The sequence below is a fragment of the Falco cherrug genome, chromosome 2, assembly GCF_023634085.1.
Source record: "Falco cherrug isolate bFalChe1 chromosome 2, bFalChe1.pri, whole genome shotgun sequence".
Lineage (NCBI taxonomy): Eukaryota > Metazoa > Chordata > Aves > Falconiformes > Falconidae > Falco > Falco cherrug.
The window spans coordinates 72,733,296-72,751,132 of record NC_073698.1 but is presented as its reverse complement, the minus strand read 5'-3'; the positions used below and the strand labels follow the sequence as shown (position 1 = coordinate 72,751,132).

General features: G+C 42.5%; 1 protein-coding gene across 2 annotated transcripts; it reads right to left on the bottom strand.

Moving 5' to 3' along the window:
* Positions 1-1,447: 1,447 nt before the first annotated feature.
* Positions 1,448-13,746, bottom strand: NIPA2 (NIPA magnesium transporter 2). 2 transcript variants are annotated; one of them, XM_055703421.1, is made up of 8 exons: positions 13,480-13,746; positions 10,858-10,914; positions 7,225-7,285; positions 6,644-6,866; positions 4,898-4,954; positions 4,011-4,101; positions 3,303-3,463; positions 1,448-2,436 (listed from the first exon to the last, which is right to left on the bottom strand). In XM_055703421.1, the coding sequence occupies exons 4-8, from the start codon at positions 6,780-6,782 to the stop codon at positions 1,799-1,801; spliced, it is 1,086 nt and encodes a 361-aa protein (XP_055559396.1). In that variant the 5' UTR covers positions 6,783-6,866; positions 7,225-7,285; positions 10,858-10,914; positions 13,480-13,746; the 3' UTR covers positions 1,448-1,798. The 2 variants fall into 2 exon arrangements, with proteins under 2 accessions (XP_055559396.1, XP_055559397.1); XM_055703422.1 differs by lacking the exon at positions 10,858-10,914.
* Positions 13,747-17,837: the final 4,091 nt, after the last annotated feature.

Below are 17,837 nucleotides of genomic sequence, written 5' to 3'. Positions count from 1 at the left end.
TTAAGAACTATTTAAAAGTAACTAATGATGCTGTGAGTAAAGTAAGTTCTAATTCTTTCCAGTTAACTTTCAGCAGTAAGAGAATTGGTCTCTAACATCTTAAACTACTACCATTAATTAAATTTTATGATTGGTATTTTTCCCTTCAGTATAGGGAATTTGGACATTAACCGCATGAGATGTTTGGTTCCAGTTTTTCAAAGGTGGGTTACTTTTTTTTCCGACAGGATTATTAATACTTGATGGGAACTAAAACCTCTTCACTTGGTGTAACTGCTTCTCCTATGTGAAAGGAAAAATGCAGCGAGGTGCACAAAAGGTGTAACTTTTTCCATTTTTAATTATTTTTATCAAAACCAGTGAGGCTGGAGGCCAGGGTGCCTACCACAACATAAACCAAGAGACTGTAACCTGCTCTTTGGACAGGCCCTGCTTTGGTACTAGAAGCAGCACCCCAGAGTTCAGTGAGTGCTCAGGGGTTAGAGTGCTTCCCTGCCGCTCCCCGTTGTGTAAGGGTTAGAGGGGCATGTTGCCGGGACTGCGTGCTGCTGACCGTGATGTCCCTTAGAATTAGGTGGAAGTTCAAATCCTGCTCTTCAACCAAAATGTTTGTGCTTGACATCTTTGCGCCTCTGGCATGTATGACATATACCAAAGGAAGGCCGCAGAGTTAGTTTCACAGGTGGGAACTGGGTTTTCTTGTCCTAATAATAATCTTAAATTATACTCTTAAAACGGTAAGCACTAAAGCTGACAACTCACAGCAGTAACTAATTGTCTCTGAGCCAAATAAAATCTAACCTTCGCATCTATGATAGAAGTGTTCTTATAAAACCCATATGACTAAATTTTATTTTCTGCCTTTGCAAACTTGAATTACCACCTACCTGCCTCACCTCTTTTTAAAGTAATAACATTACGTTACAGTTACTGGCTGTGACAAGTTTTTTTTAAAAAGGGCCAAAAAATTGTATTACTGCAAATAAAACTGCAATTTTGTGAGTTCAAGCTGTAACATTAAAAACACAGAGCAGCTCTACAGCGCAGGGGCAGCAACCAGCCAGAATCTGGTCTCCTTTGCAGAAGAGGGAGTAGCTTTTTTTGGCTCCTGTTGATGACTCAAATCCTTCCTCCTGCATGAACTGGCACAGCAGGAGCTACAGCCTCAGCTATCCGAGCAGAAGCTCCTGCCTTCTTGTTGCTGCCCGACAGTTACTCTCTGATTTGGTAAGACTGGGGGTTTTTTTTGGATGCAAGTCCTGCAAGTTTAGCACGCAGTTTTAGTTAAGCAGTATTTGTCAAGGATTAGTCTTGCTAGGTTGTAGCTTTCCCTTTCCTCTTCTACAAACTGGGACAAGAGTAGTTACTGCAGCTCCTGTTTCGGCGTGTTCACAGTCACTCAGTGTTCAGTCAGGCCACAAGTACAAAGGATCCAGGTTCACTGTAATCTTTTTACCACCAATGCAGAAATAAAGCGATTTATTTTTGATAAAATTGTCATTAGTGCAATACATCTTAAAACAGAAGAATGAAATGAAAGTATTTACACATAACTTAAGCAACAAAACCAGCTGTGGACTGAGGTCATTTTAGTATTTTTTTTAAAGTAAAAATAAGGCAAATAAAAACCCCTTCAGTGTTCTTTATCCAAACTAATCAAACTTAAAAATTAACGATTGTCTATACATACTGTTAAAAAAAGTACATGACTGTTTCCAGACAAGCTCGGACATCTCACAGCAGAAAAAAAGTCCAGAGTTACAGAATTGTTCTTTTCATAAGTAACACATAGATATTTTCAGAAGGCCGACAGACTTCCATTTCTCCTGGCTGAGAGACTCTCAGTGGACTGTATTTCACCGAGACAGGCAGAACTTTCTTCATCATGATTAAAGCAGTCGTACGTGCTCAGCAAAGTACCATTTGCTGCTCTGTCGTCTTTCCGCAAAGAGAGGGGCAGATTTGCTAGGGTGAAATTAACATCTTTGAAGGCATGCAATAAAAAGATCCCCACAATAATAGTCAGGAAGCCACTGAAGGTGCCAATAATGTCATCAGCCGCCATGTGTTGCCATTCCTTGAAAAGGATGGCGGAACAAGTTAAAACAGATGTTGTAAAGATTACATAATATATCGGAGTCACTATTGAAGTGTTGAATATATCCAGAGCCCTGTTTAAATAGTTGATCTGCGTGCTCACACAGACAATAAGGCTTAGCAGCAGAATCCAAGACAAGGGATGTTTCAGCACTGGTTTTCCTGCAAAAAGCTCCTTCATAGCGATGCCCAAACCTTTTACACAGGAGACTGATAATGCTCCAATTACAGAGCAAATTGTTATGTACACGAGAATGTTGGTCTGTCCATGGCGAGGTCCCACCACAAATATTAGAATTAAAGACACAATGACAACAAGAGTTGCGAAGACCAAAAACCCTGTGGTTGGGGGGAAAAAAACCAGTGTTATTTATGTACACGATCAGAAGTGGCTTAGAGGTACTGAGAAAACACTTGTTAACAATGCAATCAGCTCAGCTTAAACAGAAGAGTTCACAATGTTTCTTACTACTCCTTCAACACCAAAGTTTAAGCGATTTTAGAGTGAGCTAGCTAAAATGAAAGAAGGACGCTCAGACATGCTGTGTTACTTGTACTGCCCCATCGGTAAGATGACTACAGAATTAGACTGCTCAGTCACTTCTCACACAGACTCATTCAGCTGTAGATGCCACTGGATACTTGCTTGTGTCTGAATGTGCTTTAGGGAGGTAACTTTTGGCAGGCTGCTACATTCATCGGCAGATTTCCAATAACCAGGTTGTTAAGATCAGCTTTTTGGTCTCTGTGCTGGTTATTGCCTTGCGTTTAAAAATGGAAACTGTCTTTGCATACATAGTATTTTGCAGATGTGTAATTGTGTGTACCTCATCTTCTACGTCAGCACAGGAGCTAGTCTCCATGATGACGCTTCTCAGCAGACACCACCGCACTTACTTTATCATTTTAAGGATAGCTCAAAGTTGGGCTTAGAGACTGACACGTCAATCAAAATGTATAGAAGTTGTATTTATCCAGCTGTGCCGCTGCATTTGTTTAAACTGTCATCTCAGTGGTTCACATGAAGATACTCTGTTCAAGGCCAGACAAGTTCACTGGCATCATGAAAAGCTCCCTGATCTCCGCTTCATTTGGACAATATGAAGCAGACACAGGCTATCTTCCTGGAACTTAAAAGCAGCAGTAATGAAACTACAGTAAATAAATCATGGGCTGCATGCATATCAAGCCACCGTTTTTCTTACCTGGATCACCTAGTTTGTGGGACATTTCATTCAATGTTTCTACCTCCTCCTCTTGTGGAGCGTGAATTACCATTACAGTTGATCCCAGTATACTTAGCAAACACCCTATTTTTCCATGTAGATTAAGTTTTTCATTTAAAAAGAAGGATGAAAGAATGGCACTAAAAAGAAAAAAATACACCAGCAAACATGGTATTAGTACTAGCATTCATTTGGTCATAAACTTACAGGTCACTTGCATACACAATGTGCAGCTTTAAAATAGCTGCATAGTCAGTTTTCTATCTCAAGGTACTTGCTATGGACAGAATTACCTGTTGATATCTGGCATCTCTCCTAGAACCCCTTTTCTGTGTTGCCTCCCAAACATTTCTGTATCTAAGCACTTGTAAAAATAATTGTTAGAAGACAAAAATCTTAACTCTACTTTGGAACGAAAATGTATACTGTTGTATACAACATGTTTTTGAAATGCAGGAGATGATAGCTTTTCACAGGTTGAGGTGTAGATGCATTGATAGAACCCCTTTTATGATAGAACCATAGTCAATTCACATTTGGAGAAACTTAAAAGTTACTCCTGATGTTTATAAGCACTCTATTGTTAAGAACAAACCACATTTATTACAGCATGTTTTGTGACATATTTCTAAATAAATATTTTACTTTTCTTTCTGAAACCAACTGCTTTCTGTTAGTGTTTCTTACCTTACAAGAACACTGAGAGCTCCTAAAGGAGTCACTAACGTAGCTGGTGCAAAAGCATAGGCAGCAAAGTTAGCTACTTCACCAGCTCCCACTGCAGAGTAATAATAATTAAAAAAAAAACAACAAAAAAACCAAGAGTTAGGCTGTCTTATGCAACAAACCTGTCAATCAGTGCAGCATGTGTTCCTGTAGACACAAACACGCAGTAAGGGGAAAATGGAAAATTCTAATTACAGCGTTCAGCTAACAGTACTAGTAGAATACACCTCGCCCCCCCACTATTTTAAAAAACAGTCTGGAGGACTACAACAGGTATTAAAATTAATTCAGCAAAATTAGAAGGTGTTTTATTTTGGTGTCTATGTTGTAGCTCCCCAGCCTGCCAACTTGACTCAGGAACTTCTGCATGGAGGAATCTGCAATAGCAGGATACAGGGCGATGCATACATTAAGCCCCAGTTACCTGAACACAGCCAATAAGTTGAGAGTTTAAGCAATGAAAAAAAAAAAAAAGTTCATAAAATGGACATCATCCCAAAATATGCCCTCCTCTAAAGAATCCTGTATATATAAGCACTTCTTTGCTAAGACAAAAGCCAGAACCCATATGCTAGCGGAGAGATACAGGAAGACCAATGTTTGCCTAGTTCCACTGTCCAAAGGGCAGTTAAATTAATGAAAGAATTTCTGGTGTGAGAGAAGTTATATTAAAATCATTAGAGCTGTACTAATCAAATTCAAATCACCAGATAGCATTACCATGCACTGCAGAATCCCCATCTTGCTCCTTTTTTGTAACCATTGCTGCCATCTCTGGCATAGCTATTTACTTTGATTATATAATGCAGATTATATTTTTGATACTTTAATATATTTTTAATACTTACTTGAAAGAAGTCCAGCCCACCACAGCCACTCCTTGAGGTATGCATGACCACCCTGACCTAAAATTAAAAGAATGTTTGCTAAGCAACTCCATTAAAAATATACACAGACAAACAGTAACTCATCACTGGTAACATCACCGTAATATATTGTTTTGCAGCCTATGCCCTTAAAAACATGGGCAGCCTTTTGTTTGATACTTAGGCTTTATAGCTAGAGAGGTTGAAATCAAAGCATCTTCAGTTTCTGATGTGCACATACCTCCTACAGCCTACTTTGAAAATCAGTTCTATTTTATTTCTTTTATATTAGAAACAGCACTGATGACCATATCTGCATCACCCTGAAAAAGTTCTTTCCAGTCACTGTAATGACACAAAAAGCCAAGTTATGTGTGTCTTACAAAAGAGCTGCTTTGTGGAAGTCGAGTGTGGATTACGTGGTATTGTACATGTACAAACATGTGAAATGTAGTCACACTTTCTCATTCCAAACCACGAAGTATGAATTACGTATCTCAAGATCAACCATCTTTTAGAAGCAGAGGTGACAGGCACTGAATTAAAAATACAGATTCTACCTTCTATATTATCTGAGGATGCTGCAAACATCCTACCTAAATTGATCCTCTTTCAGCTTAAAACCACTGCCCCCTTTTACTGTCACTACAGGCCCTGGTAAAAAAATCTCTGTCTTTCTTTCAAGCCCCCTTTATGTATTGAAGACCACAATAAGGTCTCCCTGCAGCCTTCTCTTCTCCAGGCTGAACAGCCCCAACTCTCTCAACCTGTCTCCACAGGAGAGGTGCTCCAGCCCCCTGATCCATCTTCATGGCTCTCTGGACCCGCTCCAACAGGTCCATGTCCTTCCTGCGCTGGGGGCCCCACAGCTGGATGCAGCACTGCAGGTGGGGTCTCACCAGAGCAGAGCAGAGGGGCAGAATTACCACCCTCGACCTGCTGGCCACCCCAGGATGCGGTTGGCTTTCTGGGCTGCGAGTGCACATTGCCAGCTCATGCCCAGCTTTTCATCCACCAGTAACCCCAAGTCCTTCTCCACAGGGCTGCTCTCAACCCCTTAATCCCCCAGCCAGTACTGATACTGGGGACTGCCCTGACCCATGGTAGGACCTTGCACTTGACCTTGTTGAACTTCATGAGGTTTGCATGGGCCCACTCCTCAAGCCTGTTAAGGTCCCTCTGGATAGCATCCCTTCCCTCTAGTGTGTCAACTGCCAGACTGCCCCGCTCAGCTTGGTGTCATCCACAGACTCGCTGAAGGTGCACACAATCCCAGTGCCTACAGCACTGATGAAGATATTAAATAGTATTGCTTCCAGTATGAACCCTTGAGGGACACCGCTCGCTACACACAATGTGATTTTTAGTTTTCCAAAAAAATCTCCCGACACTCAAACGCAGTTAACTTTCTCCTAAATTCACTCATTAAGGAGCACAGATGTAGGTGGTTAAGAGTGCTGCTTCCAAGTTCAATTTGCAAGTGCAACTTAGACTTAACTGACATGCAAAGGAATCCTTCAACAAGTGTCCCTAGAGGGCATTAGATGCAAATTAAATAGTATGTATCACACAGTTAGGTGTATCTGACACCAGAGAAAAACACATTATCAGCTATATGTTTCAGGTTTCATATTCCTGTAATAAAGTCAAAACAAGATCATAAATTTAGCAACCTTTTGTTAAACAGCAAAATGTAAATGTCCGCATATTTCTTAAACGGGTATTTACCTGCTCTCATGGAGCCTTTCCTAGCTAACCGGAGAAGGCCTTTCTTTTTCAGGATGAAACTTCCTCCGATGAAAATACTGGAACTCATAGCCAACACCAGACCAATACAGAAGTCATATCTCCCACGAGTTTCGCTCATCTCGTAATCTACTAAAGCCTGTCACATTGATCAATGAACTGCAGAACTTCTGTTACTCAACACAAGATGATGCAACACTGAAACCTGAGCAAAACAAACACGTCAGGATTAAATTGGTAGAAACACATACTGTACAGAAAAATCCTCAACAGTTCATATGACTGGTTCTTCTGTGAACGGTCTCTGCTATGAGTGCCTTTAAAAAAAGGCCATCTTTGAAGGATGTGTAAGCTTGAACCATGGATGAGTGACTAAAAAGTCTGAACACGCAGAAGGAAGGGTTTCTGAGCTGGCATATGAAAACTGAAACCCTAACAAATAAAAGTTCTGTGAGAAATGTGAAGAAAAACTTAGAAGAAGTGTGATTTATTTTTCTTTTCATTAAATACACAGATCTATGTCCAGCACACCATGTAACTGATGATACTGATCAAACACTTACGTTGAAATCAGTTTGTAAAGGTGTTTGAGAACAGCCACAGCATTTCTTCCATATAAACTCACTAGAAAAATGAAAGGAAGGATTAGAATGAATGTTTAATCATACAGTAATTTCTGTAACACAAACAAGCTTGAGATGTACACACATGTGCTTATTCTCTAACAAACAGGGAAGTCTGGCACAGAAATATCTGTTTGTTGATGTATTCTACAAAAAGTTTCCCACACCTTATGAAGCATCTTTTCACCTTAGCTACAGTAACAATTCAGAGTTTACATTGAAAGGCTTTCACCTAGCCTGCTAAGACTCCAAATTTAATTAGTTAAGACCTTCAACAATAATTAAGTAGAAGACAAAAGATTTTACATGCTCAGTCCCTAGCTTAACAAGAAAATTTAGTACATCTCCTGTTACATGCTGCAATGAGGATATTCTAGATTCCATTTAACACAAAAGATTTTGAATGTAAAGATATTTCTATAAATAACACTTAAACTGGAGGAAAAAAAAACCTCCAAGTAGATTCAAGGTGATTAACCTCTCTATAATATGAAGGAAAATGAAATTATTGTTAGGCTGTGATTTCAAGAGAACTGATAATTACCGTAGTATATAGAACTGTTCTAAAGGAAAACATCACATATAGATTAAAAAAAAAAAAAAAAGTTATTTCCTAGGAACACCGACAGATGTGCCAAGACTAGCATTTGGTTCCCTAAGAAATTATTTTACAGATATTCAGAAGCGTGGCATATGACGTAAGCTGCACTAACAAGCTTCTGATTTAAAAGAGAGGAAAGAAAAGGATGGAATAAAATGTTTCCATTTCAGTGCTTACTGGAATCTGGGTTCCACAGCTTTAATGTTGAGATCCAGCAGCACCTTCCCCAGGCAGGAGTACAACACTGGTGTCAAGCACCCTGTCTCATGCCCAGTGAGGGATGGATGCACCCACTGAGCCCAGCACTAGATAACATCATATTCCAGTCTCCATGACAGTTCACCATTTCAATTCCTGCCCCTGTTTCTTCAAAACATGTTTTCTTCCAGTAGTACTCTTCCCTGTACTTTCTTCCTTCCAACTTTGATTAACTTGCTGAACTTCTAGGAAAAACCTAGCAGAGAGCTACAGGTAGGTTAACATTAAAACTGAACACAGATCCTCTCACTTGCATCCAGTTAGGTGGTGAAGAAGTATAGGAAAACAGTCCCATTTCTGCTTGGGCTGGACTGCCCTACTTCCATCTGAGGTTTATACAGATGTTGACATTTGCTGACCATTTCTGCCGCACAGTCACGGTGAACCCCTGGTTCACCTTTGCATACAGGCCAGATGTCAGTTCTACACATGCAAATTACATGCATAGATGCAAAGTCAAAGCAATAGCAGACATGGGAAGTTTTACACTTCAGGAAATCAGTGGTTTAATTCTAACCCTAAGACTTAGTAAAGGAGGAACTAATGCGTCCTTATAAACTTCATCAAGAAAAATGACTGTCTTTGCAAATATGAAAAGAAAATGCTATGAAATGAGCAGTTTCTAGAATACACGCTCCTCTCGCATTTCAGCTTCAGGACACGCCAAAGCTGTCTCATTCCAGCAGCCAGGGCCACTACCAAGTTATAAACAGGAGAGAAGCCAGAAAAAACACAAGAGTTAAAGCTGGCAGGGGTTTTAGCTGTATTTGATGTAGCTCTGGCAAAGGTTCTTTAATCAAGTTCACAGCTGATTTTAACACAGAGAATATTTCAGCTGTAATGTATGAAACTAGCAGTTTCATGGAGGAATATTAGTTTGCTGCTCTGATTTCAAAGATGTAACGAGGGGATAACACTATCCTTATCCACAGAAGCTACAGCATTCACAGTGCCTCCAAAACCCACCCATTTATGAACTGTGCGGATCTTCTAGCATCAAGAGTCACAACTCTGTAGGCAACAATGCCATGATAGACAACACAGGGAACATACACTGAGTTTGAAGGTTATCAGATGGGGAGAGACGGAGAAAAAACATTTTGAAATAAACTGTGGGACATAAGCAAGCCCAGATTAGCCACAAAGTTTGTTTTCTTATTTTGAAGATGTAACCATGAAGTATCACAAATGCTGATGAGATACAGACTCTCTGGTCTAAACCACAAGGTAACACTTCTTTCTCTCTTTGCTCGAAAGTCTTTTTATCCCAAAAACAGCACATACACAGCGCTCCAATGATGTTATATGTTTATTGTAGCAAGTAAGTTCTAAACACTAGAAGTCGTGTCATGAGATGAAGTAAAATATTTTACATTTAAAAGCAGATAAGCTTAAGTAAGGATGAGGGAATTATTAGCCAAAGAAAATTAGCATCACTTCCACAAGCTGTAAGTTGTGGATTGTTCCAGCTTTGCCTACTTTGCCAGCAGCCCTCAAGAGTTCAGTAGACAGTCTTTTCTCCTAGAAGTAATCTAAATGTATGCTAAAAGTATTTAAATGGTAGATTCCACATTTTTCTTATCTAAAACCTGATCTTCTTAACTGTGAACGGGATGATGCCACTAAGCTAAAAAGGACTTTAACAGGCTATTTACTTCAACCCTTTGCCACATACAGCATCGTTCACTGCTGCCCCTTCTGCCAAGCTTCTCCCAGGAAATACTTAGGAAGGAAAATTCATAAACACCGCAGCCATGCTTTGATGCTGTTAGGAACTCTCACTATCTAATGATCTTCATCTAGATCTTCACTTTCAGTACCAAAGCCCATTATGTTTGTCCACTCTGGACTTGGAAAAGACACAACTCTCTTTGTCTCTGCACTCACATCTTAAAATTACTCTGCAAGTTAGGTGCTTGGTACCTCCTGCTGTGCCACCCTCTGGGTCCTTTCCCAACAGCTCACTTTTTTTTTTGAAACGAAAATGCAACTTCCAAAGCTGCATACAGTATTTTAGCTGAGTTACTATTACTTCTGCAATACAGCGAAAGACTACTTTTCATGCAATCCAAAACGGGTGGGTTTCCTAGCCCTTCCTGAGAAGTCATCTACTGTTGACACATCAACTTCCCTATTAGTATAGCCTCTGAATTAGTTTCTACAGAACTACTACTACTAACTTTCACTTACTCCTACAAAAAGCATCTTTTTTTTTTCAGAAATGTTTCCTGAAAATACTCATCTGAATTTACACACTGGCAACCCTTCCCTGCTCAATGCCATTAATTCTTCCTTCGTCCTTTCAGCCAGATCACTAATATTAAACAAACATGACTCACAGAGGAAGGTTTTTAAACAAAGGTCCGTTTTGACAAGACGTTAACAACAGTTACTCCAGGTACAGCCATTCAGCATCTTTTGAACTGTTCTGTGGTACTTTATTTTCAATTCTGCTTATTTAGAAAACCTCCAGGGGAAGTTTTATGTTTGTAATGTTGAAATACAGCACCTATTTAATGCCCTCCTAGCCATACAAATTTTCAGGGAAGAAAAAGGGGTTGAATCAACAAGTTGCTTTTAACAAATACACATTGACTATTACGTGTTCCCTTCCTCCTTTCCACAGGCGTAAAACCACAGGGAACAGAAACACTCCCTAACAACAGAAATCCCAATGTTCAGTGATCAGCCTTTCAAAGGCTCATAATACATACCAATTTTGTTCCAAAATCCAGAAGCATTAACTTCTTAAATATTTCAGTGTTAGGTTGCTAAAATACAAAATTAAAAATAACATTAATTTGCATTTTAGAAATTCAGCAAAAAAAATTACGTCCATAATTTCAAGTTAATTTTACTTGCATGCATAACACACAATACTGTACATTTTCTCATCTATGCTTTAAAAAGGGACAGGATTTTTGTTTTAAAACCAGCTGAATAACAAAGTAGTGTGACTTTACATTTGATCTTCCTGTATGTCTCACCTGAAGCATTTCGTCCCTTTGCTTTTCAACTCACTAATCAAATAAAGTAACTTATGATCTAGCCTATTCTTTAGAAGGTAACATGCTAAAGTTTACTGAAATACTATCCTAGCCCTTTCAGTTTTGTTCTGTAACTTAAGCGCTAAGGCACTTTTATTACAAAAACTAATATAAAGGTTTAATTACTGGCTTTGGTATGGTGAGTTTTCAAAGGATGTTTATATAGAGAACTCTGGGGCGGTGGGGAGTACAAGCACAGAAATATTCCCCGTAAGATTACTAAAATCCCTAAAATATACCTAACTCCTTAATCCAAGTCTTCCTCTTCCTCAGTTATGCTCTGTTCCCTTGTGAACATATCTTTTAAACACAGGCACAGAGAGAACACTGAAAGGACAGATATGACATAGCATTAAGATATAAGAGCTGCTCGTTCAAAAATTATCATGTGCATGTTTAAAGGGCCAAGATACACACATATAGTACCCAAAGATTCTGTGCGCATTATTTAGGAAAGAGTACCTTGAATTTCGCACTGTACATCTGTCCCAACACAGATATAGTTTTCCAGCTTCGTCAAAATTAAATGAGTGTGCAAACTTTTACACATAATTATTTACTTATTATATAGGCAAGGTAAAAAAAATTGTTTAAAATGTTTTATATATATAATATAATGTTAGAGGCACTAGCACAAGTACTCAGAAAGCAAAACGTATGCTAACAGTTCTAGCTGTTTTTAAAACTTTTTATATTTAGAATATTTTAAAAGTTTTAAATTGTGGGGAAACATCCTTTACAGCAGATTTCTATTAACAAAGCAAAAACAAGCATTCCATTTTAAGAAACTGGGAGAAAACAAGAAAAATACCACACTAAAAATTTTTGTACATCTTACTCTTCGTATTTGCTATTTGTCATTATTCCCTTCTATAAAAAGCTTCTTCCATAAAAACCTTCAATTAAAGCATTTTCACATAAAACTAAAAAGTATCCACACTAAAACAGTGCTATTCATTAACTACATTAACAAACTACAGACGATGTTTTATAGCTGATACCACATTGGCTTGTTTCCTAGAGGTCTATCAAAGTAGACTCAAGCTAAGAGTAGATGACGTGACCTGCTTCATCTTTGCTGTACCTAGTACACCAGCTCCACTCTCAGCAGAATGAGTCACCAGCACAGGTTCACTGAAATTTTACCTTTCATATTTATGACAGGCAGTTTCAAATTTAAGGTAACGCAGTCCTTTAACGTGACTGATAATCTGTTATAACCTGCTTTTTATTTGCTGGGATTTTATCCTAAGAATTAAAAACTCTAATCAAGGCAGAACTGGTATGACACTAGTCCTAAATACAATGATAGTGATGAAAACTTATGCAATAATTTTCTATCAACGAACTTGCTACCTTTCAGGGGAAAAAAACCAAACTAACTCTACACAATGAGGCACATCAAAGCGTTCAGGAAGAGGCACGACGGCTTACATTTATTATGTTTTAATTAAAAGTAACGTTAAAAGATATTGCTGGAAAATGGAGAAGGTTGACTGGTTGAAAAAGATCAGGAAAAAAAAGTAATCAAGGACTAGACAGTCAGACCCAGCCTATGTCTTCAGAGTGTAAGAATGAACACAAATCATCATTCCAAACTACAACGCAAAGCTGAAGTTAATTTGTTTCCACCGCAAACTAAAGCGCTACCAGGGATCTTCGGTCCTGCTGAAGTCGATCCGAAACCAAACTGCCCAGCCCTCGACCTCAGCTAAACGCAACCCGAAGACAAACTGGTTCAGCTCCCCGACAGCAAGAGGCACAGCAGCTCAGGGGCTCGGGCAGAACCTGCGTACTGTAACCTGCCAATTCTGCCCGGTTAGGACGCCTAGCGCCCAGCCTGTACTTATTTTTTTTCAGTCTTGCCCTCCTGAGCCCAAACCACAGCAAATCTCCCGCTACGGAGAAACCAACACGCCGAGGGTCTCCTCGAGCTTCTGCAGCCAGGCTCAGCGCCCCCCGCCCGGCCCGGCCCGCTCGCCCCTCACCGCTCCCCGGGCGGCATGGGGAAGGCAGGCGGCAGCCGGGGCCCTGCGCGGCGGGGCCAGCCGGAGAGCAGAGGCGCGGGCACGGCCCTTCCCGTAGCGGGGCCCGGGGCCGCACGTGGGGGCGGGGACGCGCCTCGCGTGCGCAGGCACCGCCCCCCCCGCCGCGGGCGCCCCCAACCACCGCCTCCCCCCGCCCTCCGAGGGGCCGGCCGGGTCCCCCACCGCCCCCGCCCCTCAGCCGGGCCGCGCTGGGCGCGCTCCCCGCGGCGGGCCCGCCCCCCTCTCCCCTCTCCCCGGTTACCTGCGGCCTCCGCCCCTCACATCCCCGCCGAGAGGGGCCCCGCGGCCGCCGCCGCCGCGCGCGAACGAAGAGGAGGAGGCGGGGGAGGGGGAGGCCGGAGCGGGCGGTGGGAGGGGCCGGTGCCCGGGCGCTCCACCGCCATGAGGGGAGGGGGGAGCGGCAGCGGGGCGAGGCTGGCTACGGCAGCGGGAGGCGTCCTGGGCTCGGCCGCCCCCTCCCCGCTGATTCCGGCAGCGCCCGCCGGAAGGGGCGCGGCCCGGCCCAGAGCGAGGCAGCGGCGGGGCCGCGCGCCCCGCCCGCCCTGGGGTCACGTGCCCCTCGCCGTAGCCCCGCCCCCTCCTTTCCCCGGGGGCGCCACCGCCGCGTACGGCCGGCAGCAGTCTCTCCGCAGCGCCCCCTGGCGGCCCGCCTGGGCCCCGCCGCCCACGGGCGAGCGTCGGGGCGGCTGCGGCTGAGGGCGGGGCGGGGCGCGGCGGCGCCGTCCTTGTCCCTGTCCTGCAGCCGGGCCGCGTTATTCCCGTGTCTCACCCCAGGCGCGCCCGCTAACATCCCCTTAGCCCAGTTCTTACGCTTCCGCGGAAAGAAACACACTTTCCCGCCTTAAGCAATGAGGGAAAGAGACTGTTCAGAAGGCTGGGGGCATGGCTGCGCTTATTAACCCATTAAATCCAGGTCCCGTCCTCCTGCCGCACCCTTGACAACCAAACATACTTTAATCTCACATGAAGCAGGATTGATACATATGGCTAGACTGATATTTCTCCTCAGGCAAGTATTTCTCCTCAGCTTATAGCGAAGAGTCTTTGAAACAACCATAACAAGCTTCAGACTCCAGGTTTCTCCAGAACTATTTAAACAGGCTTTCTGCAGCCGCCCTGTAACTAGGTCTGGGTAACTGGCACTGCCAAAATACCTGTGGTAGCTCTACCTGGAAGATGCAACTGCGTTTTCAAAGGGAACAAGACTGTTTTGTCATATCCCTTAGTGACAGCAAGCCCTGCTTCTCCATCATTCATACCTCAGGATTTGACGTTACCGTAGCCTGCACAAGCAGCTGCTTCACTTTTGCTAAACGTGGAAACAAAACCCGAGCAGGAGTCTTGGCTTTCCCTCACAGGATGTCCATAATAAAGCTGCTGCTCGTCGCAGCACCTGCTGTGTTCTTTCTCATTAAAAATGGTCCCTTGCCCTGTCACAAAAATAAAAATTTCTGCACCACCCAAAGCAAATGGATATATTTTAGGCCTGTGTTATTCTCTAAGGCAGCATTCCATTCCCCAATTTAAAACTCATCTGGTATTCATGACATGAACTTTGCACTTGTGAAGTAGTTTATATATACATGTGTGTGTGTTTGTGTAAAAATATTGTTTTATTATATAAAACCCACTAAGAAATATGCAGTTATTACCTACGTAATTACACAGTAGGAGGCTGGCTTTTTTGTGTTGTAGAAGATAACAAAACTGTCATGTCTTTGAAAAAGTTCAACAGCTGGTGAAAAGGGTTCCTCAAATGGATTTTTTTAAAAAAAAAATTAACAACCATACCAGCCAAACTGTACAGTATAAACAGGGTAAGTACTGATATCTAAGACAGTTCAAAGTTTAAAGAAATTAATGTGCCTGTGATCATGCCAAATGCTAGAAACAGTTAACATTACTGAGTTAAACAGCAACCATGTCTGAAGCAAGTGGATTTAGTCTTCTCCTTCCACTCTCCTCCTCCTACTCTCCCCTCTTCAAAACCACCTCTCAACCAACCTAAAACAAGAATGAAGGTAATAAACACCTGAAAATATTAACTAGACTCCTTTAAGCATTGGACTGGTATTTCAGTCACTCTGTTAAACCCTCTTCCTCATGTTTCTTCGGCTGCTAGTTCCGCTTAACATACTGTCACCTGCTCACACAAAATAACACTTTTTTTTTTCAGCGCTCTCACTTTGGCACAAATCATTAAGCCTTTACTTCAAAGCCAGGGGTTGTGCTTAGTAGTAGAAAGTACTCAAAGTACCTCTGAGTAATTTACAACAGCATGGTATTTCAGACACGTTTGCTGAGTATCTGGAAAGAACTCCAACTATCAGAATGGTGGTAACCTGCCAAAGTGTCATGGTTTAACCCCAGCCAGCAGCTCAGCCCACACAGCCGCTCAGCTCACTCCCCCGCAATGGGATGGGGCAGAGAATCGGAAGGGTAAAAGTGAGAAAACTCGTGGGTTGAGATAAAGACAGTTTAACAGGTAAAGCAAAAGCCACGCACTCAAGCAAAGCAAAGCAAGGAATTCATTCACCGCTTCCCGTTGGCAGGCAGGTGTTCAGCCATCTTCAGGAAAACCGGGCTCTGTCATATGAAATGGTTACTTGGGAAGACAAACGCCATCACCCTGAACATCCCCCCACCTTCCTCCTCCTTCCCCCAGCTTATATACTCAGCATGACGTCCCATGGTGTGGAATATCCCTTTGGCTAGTTCAGGGCAGCTGTCCTGGCTGTGTCCCCTCCCAGTTTCCCGTGCCCCTCCAGCCCCCTCACTGGCAGGGCCTGAGAAACTGAGAAGTCCTTGACTTTGCATAAACATTACTTAGCAATGACTAAAAGGATGTTATCAATATTATTCTCACAACAAATCCAAAACACAGCATTGCACCAGCTACGAGAAAGAAAATTAACTCTATCCCAGCCAAAACCAGGATGCAAACCTAACCCATTCTTGGGGGGTAACTCAGCAGCACAAGCCATCTTTGTGCTCAACGGATTCCACAAGAGAGGACAGCTAGTGCAGGTACTTTTGCAAGGCTACCGACAGGCTTTAAACATCTCAAAAGGTTTAAAAGGACAAAGAGCAAAAATGCCACCCATACAACCTCGGGAAACATTACCAGGTTAGCAGGCAGTCTCACTCGCGTGTGCATACCAACTGACCCCAGTGCAGCAATTTCCAGCTGCGCACACATCACGAAGGGGGTGAGATGAAAGCCACCACGCACCACCTGCCTGGAGCTGCTCTCTGGTACACACTCCCTGGGCAGAAAGGTGCCAGCTGGCAGTTTTGAAACTCCTACCAGGGTGGTGAATCCAGTGAGGTCTGCACCTGGCGGAAAACTGATGAGGGAATCGGGCAGCTGTAACAGGGTCTCCGGTGGCCACATCCCTGCTGCATTTCACAAAGACAGCTGAGCAGAACAAAAAGCCATGTCTGCAAGTCTACTCATACAACAGTTGCACTGTCACATACAAGGAACTTAACGAACTCCACTTAACACTTAAGCTCTTAGAACAAACCTCAGAAAAATCCACGGGGCTTTTTTTTTTTCCCCCTTTTGGGGGGGGATGTTGGTCTTTAACACTCTTCCCATACGAACTGTGTTGCTGAGAGATGTATGCTCAGGATTGGTCATGTCCCAGACTTTCAACAGTAACAGCGGTGTAAATGGCATACTTGCCTTTACCACAATGCTGCCTTGGAGGCCTAACTCCAGAGATGCACAGAAAGAGATGAGAGCACTGAATTTTCCTGCTAAAAGCATGTTCTCAAAATACGTATTTATTTAAAAATCAGAGATGCTGCATGTAGAAGGGAAAGCCTCTCTAGTTTTCTGGTCTGCCTTTGTATGTAGCATTAATATCATCAAAAATAAAATTGCAGTGGCATACCCAGTAAAGATTCCATGCCAATCTTTTCCACTGCATAAAACATTTTATGTTGGAGAGGAGCTAAGTTCCTTGTTTAAAAATTACTTTCAACTTTGACCAGCAGTAATACTGATGCATCCCCCAAAACGCAAGTACAAAGACTGAAACAGTTCTTAATCCTAAATGCTACCATTAAAAAAAAATATAACAGAACAACCCATGCCCGAAAGTCACATATTTGCCAGTACCTGAAACAAGGAGCTAGGAATTTCAGATGAAGGATTAGTTGGGCAACCACCATAATTCTTCAAGTGATTCTTTCTACAGGAAGCTCTTGTGACAGTAAATCAGACCGGTGACACAGACCTCCTTACAGCTGTTGCCACTCGATGCACACCCAGCTGTGGAGTAGTAGATCTTGAAACAAAAGCTCTAGCAAATAGCCAAGGTACAGCAATGCAGGAACAGAGCACATGAGAACCCCTACCACACAGTTTGAAGTGACTCAGGCCCCAAGAAACATTTCTGAGAGAGCAGCATTCATTTTACCGGTGAACAAACTTCAGTACAATGAAGACATTAAGACTATCCCTTACCGGTGGACACCACTAAATGACAGCTGAGCCCTTTGTGTGGCAACTGATCTGTACCCATGAAAGAATCTGCTACTCTCTGTAAAAACAAGGCTGCTATTTTATGAAAGGGTAAAGGAAATAGTTTG